At 45.5% G+C, this 15288-nt stretch overlaps 1 protein-coding gene across 2 annotated transcripts in view; it reads left to right on the forward strand.

Moving 5' to 3' along the window:
- The window catches only part of LOC146784326 (poly(ADP-ribose) glycohydrolase-like), an 868511-nt gene that overhangs the window by 409699 nt on the left and 443524 nt on the right, over positions 1-15288 (forward strand). For both annotated transcript variants that reach the window (XM_085636068.1, XM_085636067.1), the window contains exon 3: positions 14591-14710. In XM_085636068.1, coding sequence (XP_085492194.1) covers positions 14591-14710 — 120 coding nt within the window. The remainder of the gene's footprint in view (positions 1-14590; positions 14711-15288) is intronic.

A 15288-nucleotide genomic window follows, 5' to 3' on the forward strand; every position in this document is an offset into this window, starting at 1 on the left:
CCATCTTCCCTCACTTCAGTGTCTGGGTCTTTACCCTTGAGCAACAACGTTGCAGGGAGTACACTTCCACTGTCTGAAGAAGCTGCCCAAATTCTCCATTTGGTGTCAGGCTAAACAAGCTTTGGCAAAACAAATGGGTTTCGCCTACGCGTGCAATTGGCTTTGTCATTGTTTTTAGCCATGTTGCTCAGAAGCGCTAAGCATCGTGTCATAACTGATTTTTTTCCTCAAAATTGCTGGTAGAAGGGCGGGGTAAGAGGCATCTCAGAGGGAGGGCATGCACCTCAAACTTTGTCATTCTCCATAGTTCACCCTAAGCTATGGGAGTGGGATGAAAACTTCTTGCCAAGAGCCGCACAAAGCATGACAAATGGTATTTTGTTTTTTACTCACACTGTACTGGGTGCTTCTTTCCACTTTGTTTAATTACCAATATCCTTATTTGTGAATTTTAATTAATTCTTAAATCCAAAAACATCTGGAAATATCCTATGCAAACCATCACCTGCCTTAACGCTACCGTGAAAAGAGAACATGTAGATACAGTTTAAGCAAACTTATTGCCAACCGGCTAAAAAAAATCAGGCCGCCTCTGTTTTCTGTAAGGTGAGACAAAATCAAGCTAGTGGGTTTGGAAAAAACACTGCTGAAACTGATTCTTCTGCAGAATGTCAACAGAAAAAGTGTGTATAGGATGGGTTTTTCTTAAGCACTCCTTCGCTTGTCTAAATACCACTTCAGCATTCTTCAGCTGCCTGTTTGTGCGAAAGGGAATGGATGGAAGGGCTTTTATCAAACATGTGAGGCTTAGTGACGCTGCTGTAAGTGTATTTGGACTTATATAGCGCTTACTTCCCCTGATGAGGCGTTCAATCTCTTTGCAGCGAGTAGCATGCTACTCCGGAACCAAAGGTTTATGGTTAATCTGGTGGTAATTGTTGGTTATCGCGATTAGTCTAGTGTCCTCAAACGATTGCGTTCATTTACAACAGTTACTTTGTGATAGATTATATAATATCAGTGAGATGTGAATTAGTGGGGCTAGGTGGAGTCAGGTAAATGGTTGGTGTGAGAGATAGGCTTGGGGACATTAGGTAATGTTAGGTTAAAGGGATAGGGTTTTAAAGAGGGGAGGTTGTGATCTATGAAATGAGGTATCCGCCAATTGCAGAATTACATTAAGGACTGAGGCTGGCGTGAGACTGAGAGGAGGCTTTACTCTGAAATAGATGGCATGCAGAGGATGGAAGGTAGAAGAGGGTCACTGTGAAGAAAGAAAGTATGTCAAGGTAAATTTTTCTTGCAGGGTTTTGGGAGTAAAATCGGGGATGTCTTTCTAAGATAGCATGCAATCGGAGAATGTACGGAACAATGTAGATAGAAACAACATTATACATAGTGCTCCATAACTGGGGCAGACAGCTTAAACATGTGATTCCAAGGGTACAAATCATTTATCAAAATAAATCACCCATGTGCAAGCAAACTAAACAGGAATTATTTAAAGAAAAATAAATAAATAGATAAATAAAAGCGCATTTTGAATCCACTTTTTCACTGTAAAAAAGGGACTATTCTATTGACATAAAAAAAAAAGTGCTCTGGCGAAGACAGTCAAGGTGCCAGCTGAAGGGCCATATTTTGAAGCACAGCACTGCCTTCAACCCCTCGCCCTCCCTTAGCACCAGAACCAGCCTGCTGTAGTGAAGTACTAACAAGGCTGCAAAGGGAGGCCAAGAACTAGAAAAGAACGCTCCTGGGGAGATGAGAAGGACAGATTATGAATGGGTCAAAGTCCCACCCCAGAAAGATATTCCTAGAGTGGCCAGGTAATGGTGGTATGGCCAGAGCTGTCTACCTTGGACTTGACGATCCAGGTCAGAGTGTCCGCGTCGACTCAACATCCTGCGATACTGGACAAAAAACATTTAATCCCTGTGCCTATAACAAGGATTGGCAAACCCAATAGGTCTTGCCTGTGCAAGAGCTATTGGCTTTGCCAATGTGTTTTAGCCATGTTGTCCACCAGCTTGGCTGTGGTTCAGCATGGCTAAAAATTAGTGCTGTTGAGGAGAGTGGCGTGGCGTGTTGTAGATTGGAATGGCGTAGAGTGGAGTGTATATAGTGTCATGTGTTGGAGTGGAATAGTGTGGTCTCATAAAATGTTGCAGAGTAATGTGGCGTAGAGTGCAGCGGGATAGAATTCAGTGGCGTCTAATGTGGCATCATAGAATGCAGTTGCATAGATTACAGTGTTGCATAGTAGAGTGCAGTGGCACAGAGTGCAGTGACGTTTATTGGTGTAGAGTGAAGTGGCGTAGAGTGGAGTGGTGCAGAGTGGAGTAGAGTGCAGTGGCGTAAAGTGTAATGGCATATATTGCAGTAGTGGAGAGTAGAGTTGCGCAGAGTTCAGTGGTGTAGAATGCAGTGTTGCAGAGTAGAGTGCAGTGGTGTACAGTGATGTAAAGTGCAGTGGCGTTGAGTACAGTTCTGCAGAGTAGAGTGCAGTAGCATTGATAGCAGTGGCGTAAAGTGGTTCAGAGCAGAGAGCATTGGTGTGGAGTGGCGTAGATTAGAATTGAGTGGACTGCTGTAGAGTGCATTGGTCTAGAGTTTTGTAGAGCATAGTGACAGAGTGCAGCGGCATTGAATTCAGAAGTGTTTTAGAATGCAGTGGCGTAGATTAGAGTGCTGCATAGTAGGGGGCAGTGGCTTAGAATACAGTTGCATAGAGTGCAGTGGTGGTACAGAGTAGAACGGTGTAGAGTGGCATAGAGTACAGTGGCGTAGAGTAGTGCAGAGTAGAGTGCAGTGGTGTAGAGTAGAGTGCTGCAGAGTGCAGTGTTGCACAGTAGAGTGTTGTAGAGTGCAGTGGTGTAGAGTAGAGTGGGTTAAAGTGCAGTGGTGTAGTGTTGCTTTTTTCAGAGTAGCGAAGTGGCCTAGAGTAGAGTGGTGCAGGGTAGAGTGCAGTGGCGTAGAGTAGAATGGTGTTGAGTAATGGCGCAAAGTGTCATAGAGTGCAGTGGTGCACAGTAGATTAGAGTGGCGTACAGTGTATTGGCATAGAGTGCAGGGGTGTTGAGTGGAGAGGTACAGAGTAGAGTGCATTGGCGTAGAGTGTATTGGCATAGAGAGCAGTGTTTCAGATTGGTGTACAATGGAGTTGTGCAGTGTAGAGTTGAGTGGCCTATACTGGAGTGGTGTGGAGTTCAGAGACTAAGAGTACAGTGATCTTGTAGAGTGGATTAGCGTAGAGGAGTGATGTGGAGTGGTACAGAGTAGAGTGCAGTGGCGTACAGTGGTGCAGAGTAGAGTGGAGTGATGTAAAGTGGAGTTTTCTTGATATGGTAGCACACTGACATTACTGACAACTAATTTTAAATTGAAATGACTATTACATTTGCACAGACCTACAGTTTTACTAATAAAACTTTCTAGCGCACAAATGATAATGTGTGGAAATGGCATCACCTAGTGTATTGATTTGTTTTGATCATATTAAAGTATTTGTTTTCAACACACTTCAGAATTAACAAAAAAATTGCTTCATTTGTTCTTTGCTAATTCTGATATATTCTGAATACTGGCACAGCTCATTTAAATGTTGTCTGCTAGAAAAAACCCTTCCCTATTCTCCCAGTATCCAGTTCAATTGTCACACAAATCCTCTCAATTTGAAGTTCGAGAAAGAAAGATAAACACCAATCTCCCTTGGTAGACAGAGCCTGACAGTTGGCCACTGTCTTTGAATGCACAGCAATTGTGACAAGATAAGGACACGTGTTAACAGAAAGGAGCACTCATAGAAGAATACAAGGAGAGGTAGTGTGAAAAGTTTTTGCTCCTTGGGAGGACAGCCTAAAACAAATAGAAAGCCAGAAAATGTTAGTTCCAAATCATAAAGCCAATGCTCAGCCACTGGCATAATGTATTTGCAGGGTAGCTTACTGAATATCCCCAAGATTTCTCTAGCCACACTTCATCCTAAAAAGGACACAAGGAAAGAGAGTGGGGAAAGCAAGGGATCGCGGGAGGTGGCTGAAATGGGGGTGGGTGAAGCGACGGAGAGCGGTAGGAGCTGTGGGTTAAAAGCATCGGGGAGGGAAGGGGTGGCTTAAAACCAACAGTGGGCAGGCAGGGAAATGGGGCTTTTAAAAACAGCTAATGCATGTTGGAAAAAACAAGGGAGCACCTGCAAGATCCTGTGGCCAGTGGAAGGACACTGGCCACAGTAAGGACCACTTACTGCCAGCTCCAATGCAGGACGAAGATTCAAGCGCAGGTAGAAGCCAGAGGCGAGGAGGCGCTGATCAATAGGAAAGCAAGGAGACGAGAATGACATAGGAGCCCACCAATAGTAAATTGAAGTAATTACTGGGGGCTGTAAGCCCCTTTTAGGTCTCGGCTAGCATGGGCTGCGCACATACGCAGTCTCGCTGGCGAGATTTAACGTTTTGGGTATTTTCTGTAAAGGGCTTTAAGCCCCGCCCCTCTTTTCCATTGGCTGGCGTCACCGTTTATGCTAAACGGTGGCCAGCCATTGGAAAAGAGCTCTTTGTGACGTTTACTTTTGGCTTTTTGAGCCGTCACATTTGGACGGGCTCGTCTGCCTTCCGTGCGCCTTTCCTTTTGTCGCAAAAGGTTTCTTATCTTTATGGGGCCATGTGTTCAAAACACATGGCCCCATAAAGACAAGAGAGTTCAGCAAGCTTTTGCACAAATGTTTCCTTCATCTTTCCCAGCCCTTGCTCCACCTCTTCTCTCGTTTCCTTTCCTCCCTCCAGCTTACCTCTATACTGTATCTGGCTTCTTACGCGCTTTCTCATATTTTTTACCCTCCTCTGTTCTTGTCTTTCCACACCTCTTTTCTTTCTCCTCCTTTCACCTTTTTCTTCTATCATCCTTATACATCCACTCTCTCTTCTTTTTCTCGTTCGTTGTTTTATCGTGATGTTGTAAATCTTCCTCCTCATCATCGCTCTCTGTCCCCAACTCGGTGCTTTTATCTGTGCGTCTCCCACTCCCTCCCCACCCTTTGGCCGAGCCTCTTTCTCAGTCTATGTGAGTGCCATGGTCTCTCTGCTCACCCCCGCCCCTCCCCTCTCGTCCCCCCTTGGCAGCTGGCAGAGAGACGCACATGTGACTGTGGTAAGGCAGTGAGTGTGTAGGTGAGCCGGTCCACGGGAGCCTCCTGCTGCTGTAAGGAGGCGGGAAGCGTGGTCTTGGCAGCTCTGAGGGAGGACGGCAGCAGGAGCCCTGGGGCGGGCACTGCGCCTGCGAGCGACCCCAGCCAACCTGAGTGTGGCTGCCGGAGGGTGAGGGGAGCCCCGGGGAGGGAGACTCCCTGCCTGTCCCGAATGGGGTTGTAGGAACGTGGTAGGGAAACACATCACCCTGAACCCTGGAGAACAGCCATCCCATCCCGCTGCAGGAGGGGAGCGGGGACACCCAGCCTTCTCTCGCAACACCCACTGCCTGTCCTGACTGAGGCTGCAGGGAGGTAAAAGGGAGATAGATAGCACCTCACACAGACCTCACCGCACTTGCCGCCGGCCGTAAGTGGAGCAATGTGCAATGGCTGCAGCAGGCATTAATACTTCCCTTGCCCTTTCCTTTACAAAAAGCATAAATGCAGTGCCCGCTGTCGCTGGCACTCAGACCCCTCCCCCCCCACCAGGATGCGTCAGTGCTGCCAAAGGAGCCGCCTGCCCCGCGGCGCGAGTGAGGCCACGGCTCTGAGGCTGCTGCAGTGCGTGAGACACCGTCTGGAGTGCAGACAACGGGGGCAGAAGGATCTGTGACGAGTGAGAGCTCGGTGTGACCCTCGGCGCATCATGGGCAGGGCGATGGGCCCGTGACTCTTGGTGGAGAGGGGCACAGTCACGTCACATCTGTCCATTAGATTCATCACTAACCACAGGTTGTGGAGCTGCAGCGCTACCGCCTGTAAAGCGTTTCAACACCCTGTCAGTGGTAGTAAGCGCTATAAAACTTAACTATCACAAACTGCCCACGGCTACTTCTGAAGAGAAACTGGGGAGTAGGAATAATTTCAGAACTCCGGTCAGGGACATATGGAGTTTACAGGCAGAAAGTTCACACAGTAGTACTTTTCAGATTGAAAGAAATGCAATAAAGAGGGTGAGCACCAAAAATTGATGGAGACCGCTTACACGGAGTATGTTTTCACGTGTCTCTTTGGGTTGGATAATCCACAGTTGTCACTGACCTGGTAGAAAGAGAGTCATGATTGGGGTGAGAGTCATGATTGGGGTGCGGTGTGCCCTTACGCCTGTGGACTCTGGTGCAGTTGCTTCTGCTGCACGGACAGCGGCTATGCTCCCCTGTTTTGATTTGCCATCACAGGACATGGACACCAAAGGGATCTTTCCCATAAGTTCTGAAAAGTTGAGAACAATATTGTGAGGTTGAATAAAAATAACACATCAGTTTTTGGATAATGAAACTCTTGGTGGAAATACTGCTGCAAAATAATACAAAGGCAGTGATGTTGTAAGTGTGGCATGGACCCTACTGCAAGGGAAGTAGCTGTGCATTGTACCCTGTTTGGATAGAAATAAGACCGACATAGTGGGGGTTCAGTGCGTCCCTGATATCACTACGGAACCCCAGAGCGCTGTTGCATCTGTTGCACTAATGAGCTTATGCCCCTGTGCTGACTACAGACTCGCTCTTCCTGTCACATGTTATTTGGACTCGGGTCCATGGACGTTGTTGATGTATCTAGCCTATTCCTGTGTAGACAACTAGAATAATGGCAAAACGATGGGATTGATGGACAGTGCTTTCTACACAACTGTTTTTGGATATTAAAAGCACATAAGCAAGTGAACAAATATTAAGCCTATCCTCCATATCCGTTCTTATGCACTTGCATGGAACAGGCTCATGTTAGGTTTCATCCTAGCTGCTGGTTCTGTGGTGTCCTCTAGCTCCCGCAAGGATTACTGTTCTTTCCTTCCCTGGGCAGAAGCAGCCTCGGAAGAGTGCTCCAGAGCAACATCACTTTCCGGTGCCAAGTCCGCCACATTTACCAGCGCTAAAGAGCTGGGATTCTTAGAGACCCATTTGTTCTGGCCAGTTTCTGTTCCCCAAGAGCGCTGCTAATTGGCACCCCTCGTTAATAGATATCACAATGAAGTTGCCCTTTATGTTCAACCATTAATCAATGGCGTTTGTAAAAGATTCACCCAACCAGAAACCAAAATCAGGCCTATAAAAAAGATTCAATCTAGCCTCACAAAGCGCACACACTCGCCCACTCACTCACTCTCTGTCTTTCTCCGAAAGATTATTTGCAGATTTTTGACACTGTACGTTTGTAATGTGTAATTGCACTGTGTCCTAAAATAATTTCATGCTTAAGGGTAAGATAGAAGTAAACTTAATTAAATCCTAAACAAGCATTTGCAATGCAATAGGTCTCGCCTTTGCATAAGTTTGAGCTATTGGCATTGTAAATGACAATGCCTTTTATTTATGTGTTTTGAAAACCTGCAAGCGGTGCATAAACACGCACTTTGTAGTTATAGTCGTTGCTTACGAGAAGCAAGGCTGGCAGTAACTGCGCCTCTTTAACTGCCAGCCTTGCTTCTCATAAGCGAAGACTATAAGTGCAAAGTGTGTGTTTACGCACCGCTTACAGGTTTTCAAAACACATAAATGAAAGGCATTGTCATTTACAATGCCAATAGCTCAAACTTATGCAAAGGCGAGACCTATTGCATTGCAAATGCTTGTTGTTTATCTGCAAGAGATTTTGCAAGCGCAGTGCAAGCTCTGTGCAGGCGACCTCTAACAAGGGCATCTATAATGTATCCCAGTGGCCCCAGTATTCAGGTTCATCCCATACCGACAGTCCTACTGCCATGCAGTTTCTACTTATTAACTGCAAACACACATTAACATGCACACAGGATGTCAGCCCAAGGTTCTGGTGTTCACATAAAGCAGAACTTTACACGTGAGGGTCAGAGGACCACACTCTCTCTGACACAGAGAAAAAAGGTCTGCTCACACAAGATTCACAAAACTTGGTACACTGCCAACAAAGCTTAATGTGATTCACAAAGGGCAGGGGCAGTGGTCCAGTGCCAACTATGAAGTCAGGCTTGGTATGCTCCTCCAGGTCACATTACAGATTCTGGGTCTGCAACTCAGTGCACACACTAGGTTAGCATGCTGCTATGACCAAGTAAAAAATCAGGATACCAGATTCACATACAGTCAGGCACTCAAGGCAGGGGTACATGTCTGTCGACCATGCAAGGAACATTTCCATACCTACATCATAAACATGTTTATGTCTATGATAAACCTAATAGACTTATTTTATTGATTTTTAAATGTGGTGGCTGAGGCTGTAATCCTCAATTTACATTGTGAAGGACAGTGAGTTGTGTAGACTCTCAGGCCTTTAAAGATGCAGTGTTATGCTGTGGACTCTCGCAGTTAGTAAGGGCATCTACCTACGAAGCAGGCCATATCCTTGACTGCATTTTTTTCCAATGACTACCATCTCAGGGTTGATAAACCCCTTCCCCGCGTTTGGTCTGATCACTATGCTGTTTCCCTTTCCCTCTCTTTGCCCACCACATATGAGATTGCACCTAAGGAAAGTAATAAGGTTCTCAAAAGGAAGTAGAGAGGCCTTAGTAAGGCAGCCTTTTCCCGAGCTCCGAACAACTGTAATTGAACTGACCACGATGATACAGAATTGGCAGCAATAGTGTTTTCTTCATGGCTCACCTCAGCCATTGATTCTCTGGCCCGGCTAAAGGAATCCTACATCACAGGAAAAAGCTTCCCTCTCCTTGGTTTTCTGAGAGACTTGGAATACATAGACAAGCTTACCGCCGCCAAGAAAATGCCTGGTGAAAAGGCAACAGACCGCACGTATAGGCCAGTTATAAGGCCATCCTGGCAGAATACAAAGCGACAATTAGGCAAGAGAATCTCTCTACGGTAATAATAAGCTTTCATCAGCTAACTCCTCTAGAGATATTTTTTAATTGATTAACCTCCTATCTGCACCCACAGCTTTCCCCAGTACTGAGAGCTCTCAGGCCTTCTGTAAGGCTATTACTTCTGGCTGCTACCCCCAAAATTGGAACAATGTGGTCAAATGTGGTCATTAAGCCTGTCCTTAAAAAAGTACAACCTAGACCCTTCCGGTCTAAAAAAACGATTGCCCTTTTCTCTGCTGCCGGTTCCCACTAATATCTTGGAGAAAAACCTGGACATCCACTGATGACCTGTCTGGAACAACAAAATCTGTTGGATGTGTCTCAGTTTGTATTTAGAAGGAACCATGAGACCAAGACTGTATTGTTATCAGCGGTCAATAACATCCTCTCCATGGTGGATGCAGGAGAGGCTGCGGTACTGATACTTTTGGATCGATCTGCAGCCTTCGATACCATCCCTCCCGACTGGCTTGTTGACCACTTTCAGGAAATTGGGGTCGGAGACCCGGTCCTGAAGCTCCTGTTATTCTTTCTGATGGATAGGTCACAGACAGTGGTTGTGGATCAGTACTATTCAGAGCCCATTGCTACCCCATGTTGGGCTCCTCCCTGAGCCCCACATTGTTCAACTTCTATGTTTCCCCGCTGGCAAAACTGATAAGATAATTGGGGCTACAGGTCTTGTCTAATGCTGACGACACATAAATAATTGTGTCTATTATGAAGGACATAGAGGCATCAGCCACCAACTTCAATAACTGCATGCAGCCAGTTCCATCTGGATTATAAAAGACGACCTCAGACTCAATGGTGATAAAACTGAGGTCATGATCTTCGGTAGCCAACCATCCATATGGACCCAGTCTTGGTGGCTGGAAATGTTGGGTCAATTACCTAACCCTGTTTACTCTGCAAAACATCTTGGAGTTCTGGTGGACAACAACCTGTCCTTCAATCTTCAGGTTAACAGGACAGTCATAACCTGTTTCTGGATGATTAAGACTCTCAGGAAAGTGACATGGCATGATTATGTCCTGGTTGGACCATTGTAATGCTCTTTACCTGGACATCAATAAGACTGGTATATCTACAGGCGGATTACTGGGGATATGCGACAACCCCTGGCTGCCCTGCGCGTCAAGTGGGAAGTGGACCTGGGAGCGCCTATTGCGGACAAAAACTGGGAGGAAATCATGGAGCGCCCTTGGAAGTGTACACGAAACGCACGCTTCCAGCTCATACAGTTTTATGTTTTTCATAGGGCATATCTTACCCCTAGCAAAATAGCGGAGTACTTTGGGGGGCCGGATGCTTGCCCCCGATGTGGTCATGATGGGGCTACTTTTCTTCACATGCTCTGGGACTGTCCACAGGTGACAGGATTTTGGGAGGAAGTGGTGACGTTACTCCTGACGGTGACAGAGAGGGACTTGGAGGTAGGCCCGGGGTCTGTTTGCTACATGGGTTTCCGCATACGGCAAAGACTAAGGTCACCAGTAGGTTTATTGACTTGGGGCAGGTCCTGGCCAAGCGGGAGATTACTTCCCATTGGAAGGCGCGGCAGGGACCTAATTTTTTACGGTGGGCTAGGGAAATGGAGAGATGGGCGGGAAGTGAGGGGACTTACAGATTGTGTCTGGCTCGACATAGTGACAATGAAAGATCGCACGACTGGGCCCGGGCATGGTTGGCACTCCTGGACTTGTTCAAACGCTCGGTTGTGGGAGATGGGGGAGATCCGGTGGGGGATGATGGGACCCCGGTTCCTTGAGCGCCCTGTGACAGGCTTCCCCCTATGCTCCTGAGGCACTCTCTGTTGGGATAGCTGGGAGGCGGATCCGACGAGTGGTGGGTGAGGCTTTGATGTACATGTAATTCTGATGGATACTGGCGACATGCTTGGGTGGGGGGGTTCGTTGGGGGGGTTGCTGGGGGATGGGGCGGGGGGTATATTGGTTTTATCGCACGCCCACTGTGGATTACTCCTGTGGATGAACTACCTCGTAGCACAGATACTGTTGGGGTGACTGTTGTACAGTTGTGATCAGTTTGGTGGGGTGATCACTGCACTACGTCCTGATTTGGTTGGAGGGCGGAGTACTGGGGAAGGGGATTGACTGCATTTTGTTCTGTGCCCTAATAAAATCTGTTTAAAAAAAAAAAAAAAGAAAATCAATAAGACTGGTATAGCCAAACTGCAACTTGTTCAGAATGTGGCGGCAAGCCTGATTCTTGATCTTCCCAAATCCCATTCAGCTTCTGCGGTGCACTGTCTTCCGGTTAGCAAATTAATTACTTTCAAAGCCTTCTGCATTGTTTACTAGGCACTACACAATACTTGTGCCGATGCTATCAAGACTCTGTTCCAATGATACCTTCCATATAGACAGCTGCGATCTGCGCGGAAAAATCTGTTGGTTATTCCAAAATATATTGCACAATTGCCAGGCACATCCAAAATTAGTCCAAATCTGTGAAATAGGCATTGACCACCATAGTAGGTAAGAGGAAGTCCATAAGTCGATCTTTGTTTCCTTCTGTATATCCTTTATTTCATATCAAAAATTCCATTACATAAGAAAGAGAATGCAATCCGAGCTGTCCATGCTACAGGCTTATCAAGGCTTGGTTATGTGGAACTGAGGTAGCGAGAGCGGATACATACCGGTTCCCAGCGCTACAGGTTTTAACTGCCAATGCGGTTGTGATCGTTTTCGAAAATATTGATTCTCGAATTACGACGTGCTCTACTATTCTTTCTAGCCTTGAGAAAGTCCTTTCGGACGAAACACGTGTCAGCTGCCTGTTTCTAGAGCTACTTAGTCAAATCATCAAGCTATTATTATTACAAGTGTTGGCATAATAACTATAAAAGACCAGATTATATTAGGGACCACCATATACATTACCAGCAGTGATTTCCTCAGTTCATCACGTACAGATGGCAGCACTAATGTAAAAAAGGTTTTCCAATGTTGTCAGTGTTGAATGTCTCTACGTGGGTAATCCATAACAGCCATAGCTGCAATGCCCCTGGCACCAAGGTAATATTAACACAATTGTTCTTCCAACATCAGCTTATGAGTTTTAAAATTACACACACTTACGTATCAAATATACGCTTTAAGATTTTGTTATACATATATTAAAGACACCAACCCAAAAATCTACTAATTTAGTTGGCCAGGCTGCAAACAGGAGAGCTACTTATGGAGACCTGGGGAGCTACCAGTAGCTAGCTAGCTATTCGTTGGAGAAGCCTGGACTATATGTACCAGGTTAATTGCCCCTGTAATATTATTTTGTAGCTTGATCTGCAACCTTCAATTCTGCAAGGCGCTTTTGGGAGGAGTTTCCATTTTCAAATAGACTTGAGATATTGTAAATATTTATCATTTTGCTCACAGTAGTTGTGTATTCATTAAAGTACTTTTTCAGTTGTTTATTGAGCCTTTATGTTGCACTTGGTATGTTGTGAGTTTCTCGCCCACAGTACCTCCCTGAATCAGCCTTTGACTGCTCTTCCCAGTTACCCTTAGAAACAAGTTTTAAAAGGGGCACTTTGTATCCAGCTTGAAGGACCAGGGTACAGAGGTTCCATGACAGCAAAGGGGAGAGACCCCCCCATTGACACAATTAGGATCTAGTAAGTACTGACTGTCTGTCAGTGGACAGGGTGTGTAATTGGCCAAAATGATCACCTGGTCAAGAAAAGAGTGCAACCCCAGAAGACATTGGAGGCAAACACATTTATGGGAAAACTGTCTGCTAACATGCAGCGACAAGCACCTATTCATGAGACTGTATGTGAATTATGAATTTCACGTACAAGCATTTCCCATTGGCGTCTCTCACTGTCTAAATTGTAATTTACATTCCGCTTGTCTTCCACACTCCAAGATGACAATCAATCCCCCTGTATGTATTCCACATATACCTAGGGAGGGACCTGGAGATTTCAAAGTGTACAGAGTACATGGAGGAAAGCACCTTCGGAAGAAAACTTTCAGACAGTTGCACATACAAGTACAGCTCATCTCCGCGACATAGGTCAGGCATGTCACAGGTGTGCTGGTAAAAAGGCCTGTGCCCCACTACTAGTAATCCACTGCCACCTGCCTTTTATTGCATAGCCTAGGTTGAGGGACAGTAGGCACCCTCACTCCAAGGAAGTCCACTCTGGTTGTCCCCCACTCACCAGAGGCCGGCTCTGATGTGAAACAGAAAAGTAAAGATGAGGTACCTCTGTTGGGCTTGGATTAATATTGAGGTAAGTGGGGTAAAAACACAGTGACAACCTGAGAAAACAGATAGGGCAGCACAGTGCAATGCCGTACAAAGAACTTTTTACCCAACAGATGCCTCCTTATGTGTGTAGTGTGCCACAGGCCTTTATTTTTATTATTACAGTATTTCATGCTTTTAAGTGGAAACAATAGATTACGTAAACTAAATATGTGAGACCTGTTACTCCATTCCTATTTCCGTTGACCCCTGCAGAGAACCAAGAAGCATCAACCCAGCCTTTCTCACGCATCACATTCGACTTGCGTGACCTGACATTAATCATAGACACCTCCAATGTGATGCACATACAATAAAACAGGCCAGGACAATCCAAGACGGCCTTTTCATGGGATGTCCTTTTATGCTATTCTAGACCACACATTCTACCTGGGTCAATCTTGCATTTCATTTTCTAGCATAGTCACAGGCCTTTTTTTAAATAAAATGAATTCGTTTGGATCCAGTTTTGCTTAGTTTTGTTGGCAGCACCACTCCATAAAGAGTGTGGTTTCTTGTTCTCTGTTATTTCAATCTCTCAATAAAAAGACACTTCAGTTAGGTTTGTCTACAATTGAAGTTTTGCATCCAGTTCAGCTGATTTAATCTGAAGTATGGTGGTGCCATGTTCTGCAGTTCTCATTTGGAGTATTGCATCCATCTTGTGAGGTATCATCTGGAAGACCATCTTTCCTTCTAGAGGCTACAATTGGAGCATTGTTTATATCACTGGCTGACACAGCTAGAATACTGTGTCCATCTGGGGAAGGTACATTTCCATCAGTATAAATGATCCTGGATGACCGTCCAGAGAAGGGCTACCAAACGTATGCTCGCTCAAACAGCAAGCCCTGTGAAGAGAGGCACAATAATGCAAACCAGTGAGGACGAAAGGAAAGGAGGGATATGATGGGACACAATTCAGCAGTGAATTTCCACATGAAAAGATCTCCCCAGGAACAAACGTCTGCTCTTCAACCGACCAAAAAAAAGATTTTGCTGTGGCGGCTAAAGCTTTTGCAGTCCTTTTTGCATTGATTTCAGTTTCTTTTGCCGGAAAAAAGTTCTCATTTATTCCTGATCAAACGAAAACTGTAAAAGTTTGATATTGTCACTGATCTCCTGCTTAAGTCGCTACTCTGTCTTCATCCTGAATGCGTGTACACATATACGAGTTGTAGATTTTGATGGTCTCTTTAATTTCTCTTTCCAGATCAGCGTGGTAAAATGAAGGACCTGCTTCTTAAAATTAAAGCTTGATATTAGTTTGGTGCAATGAGGACTGGCCCGCTCTCTAATGACCATTTCTGTCTCCGCAGGTCAGCACTGTTAGAGCAGGGTCTATACCCACACCTTACAAAGGGAGACCGGCTGACCCCTGGAATCAGGACTTTGTCAAGATGCCTCATTCACAGCACAACCTGTACGAAAGTAACTTAGTAAGTAAATGTTTATTGGTGCTTTGCCAGACAGATCCAGATGTGTGGCCAGATGTAGTAGGTCATTTAAACGTTTTCTGACTTATAAAATGCTTTCCATCCAAATTGCAAATTGAATGGTATGTATGAACGGCTTGTGACCATAATTCTGGTCCCAGACCATTTAATCTGTTGCTGAATCCCTGGATGGGGTTGTTACTGATTCCCAAGTGGGGTGGCAGCTTAAGGCAGAGTAAAAAGATGTTCAGGAAGCGCTACTTGCTGTCATGTCACAAAGTGTTCCTAAACGCATTTCTTTTTTTCAAAGCAGCCCCAGTTCATTCAAGGACCCGGGACTGCTTTAAATAAAAAGATTCTTCCCCTTTTGGAATGCAGTCATAGGGGTGGTAGTTGGCAGTCCCCTCGAGCCATACCTGTCATTGTAGCCAATGCAAGAGGGTGCAAAGTGAGCTTGCCTATTAATACATAGGTCTGTTGGCAAAGTAAAATACTGGGTGCAAAAAGTTGGTACACAATTTGTGACCAGTTTGTACGTTCATCTGCCCCCTGGTTCTCTGTCTTGTGCATTGCAACATTCT

The sequence above is a fragment of the Triturus cristatus genome, chromosome 11, assembly GCF_964204655.1.
Source record: "Triturus cristatus chromosome 11, aTriCri1.1, whole genome shotgun sequence".
NCBI lineage: Eukaryota > Metazoa > Chordata > Amphibia > Caudata > Salamandridae > Triturus > Triturus cristatus.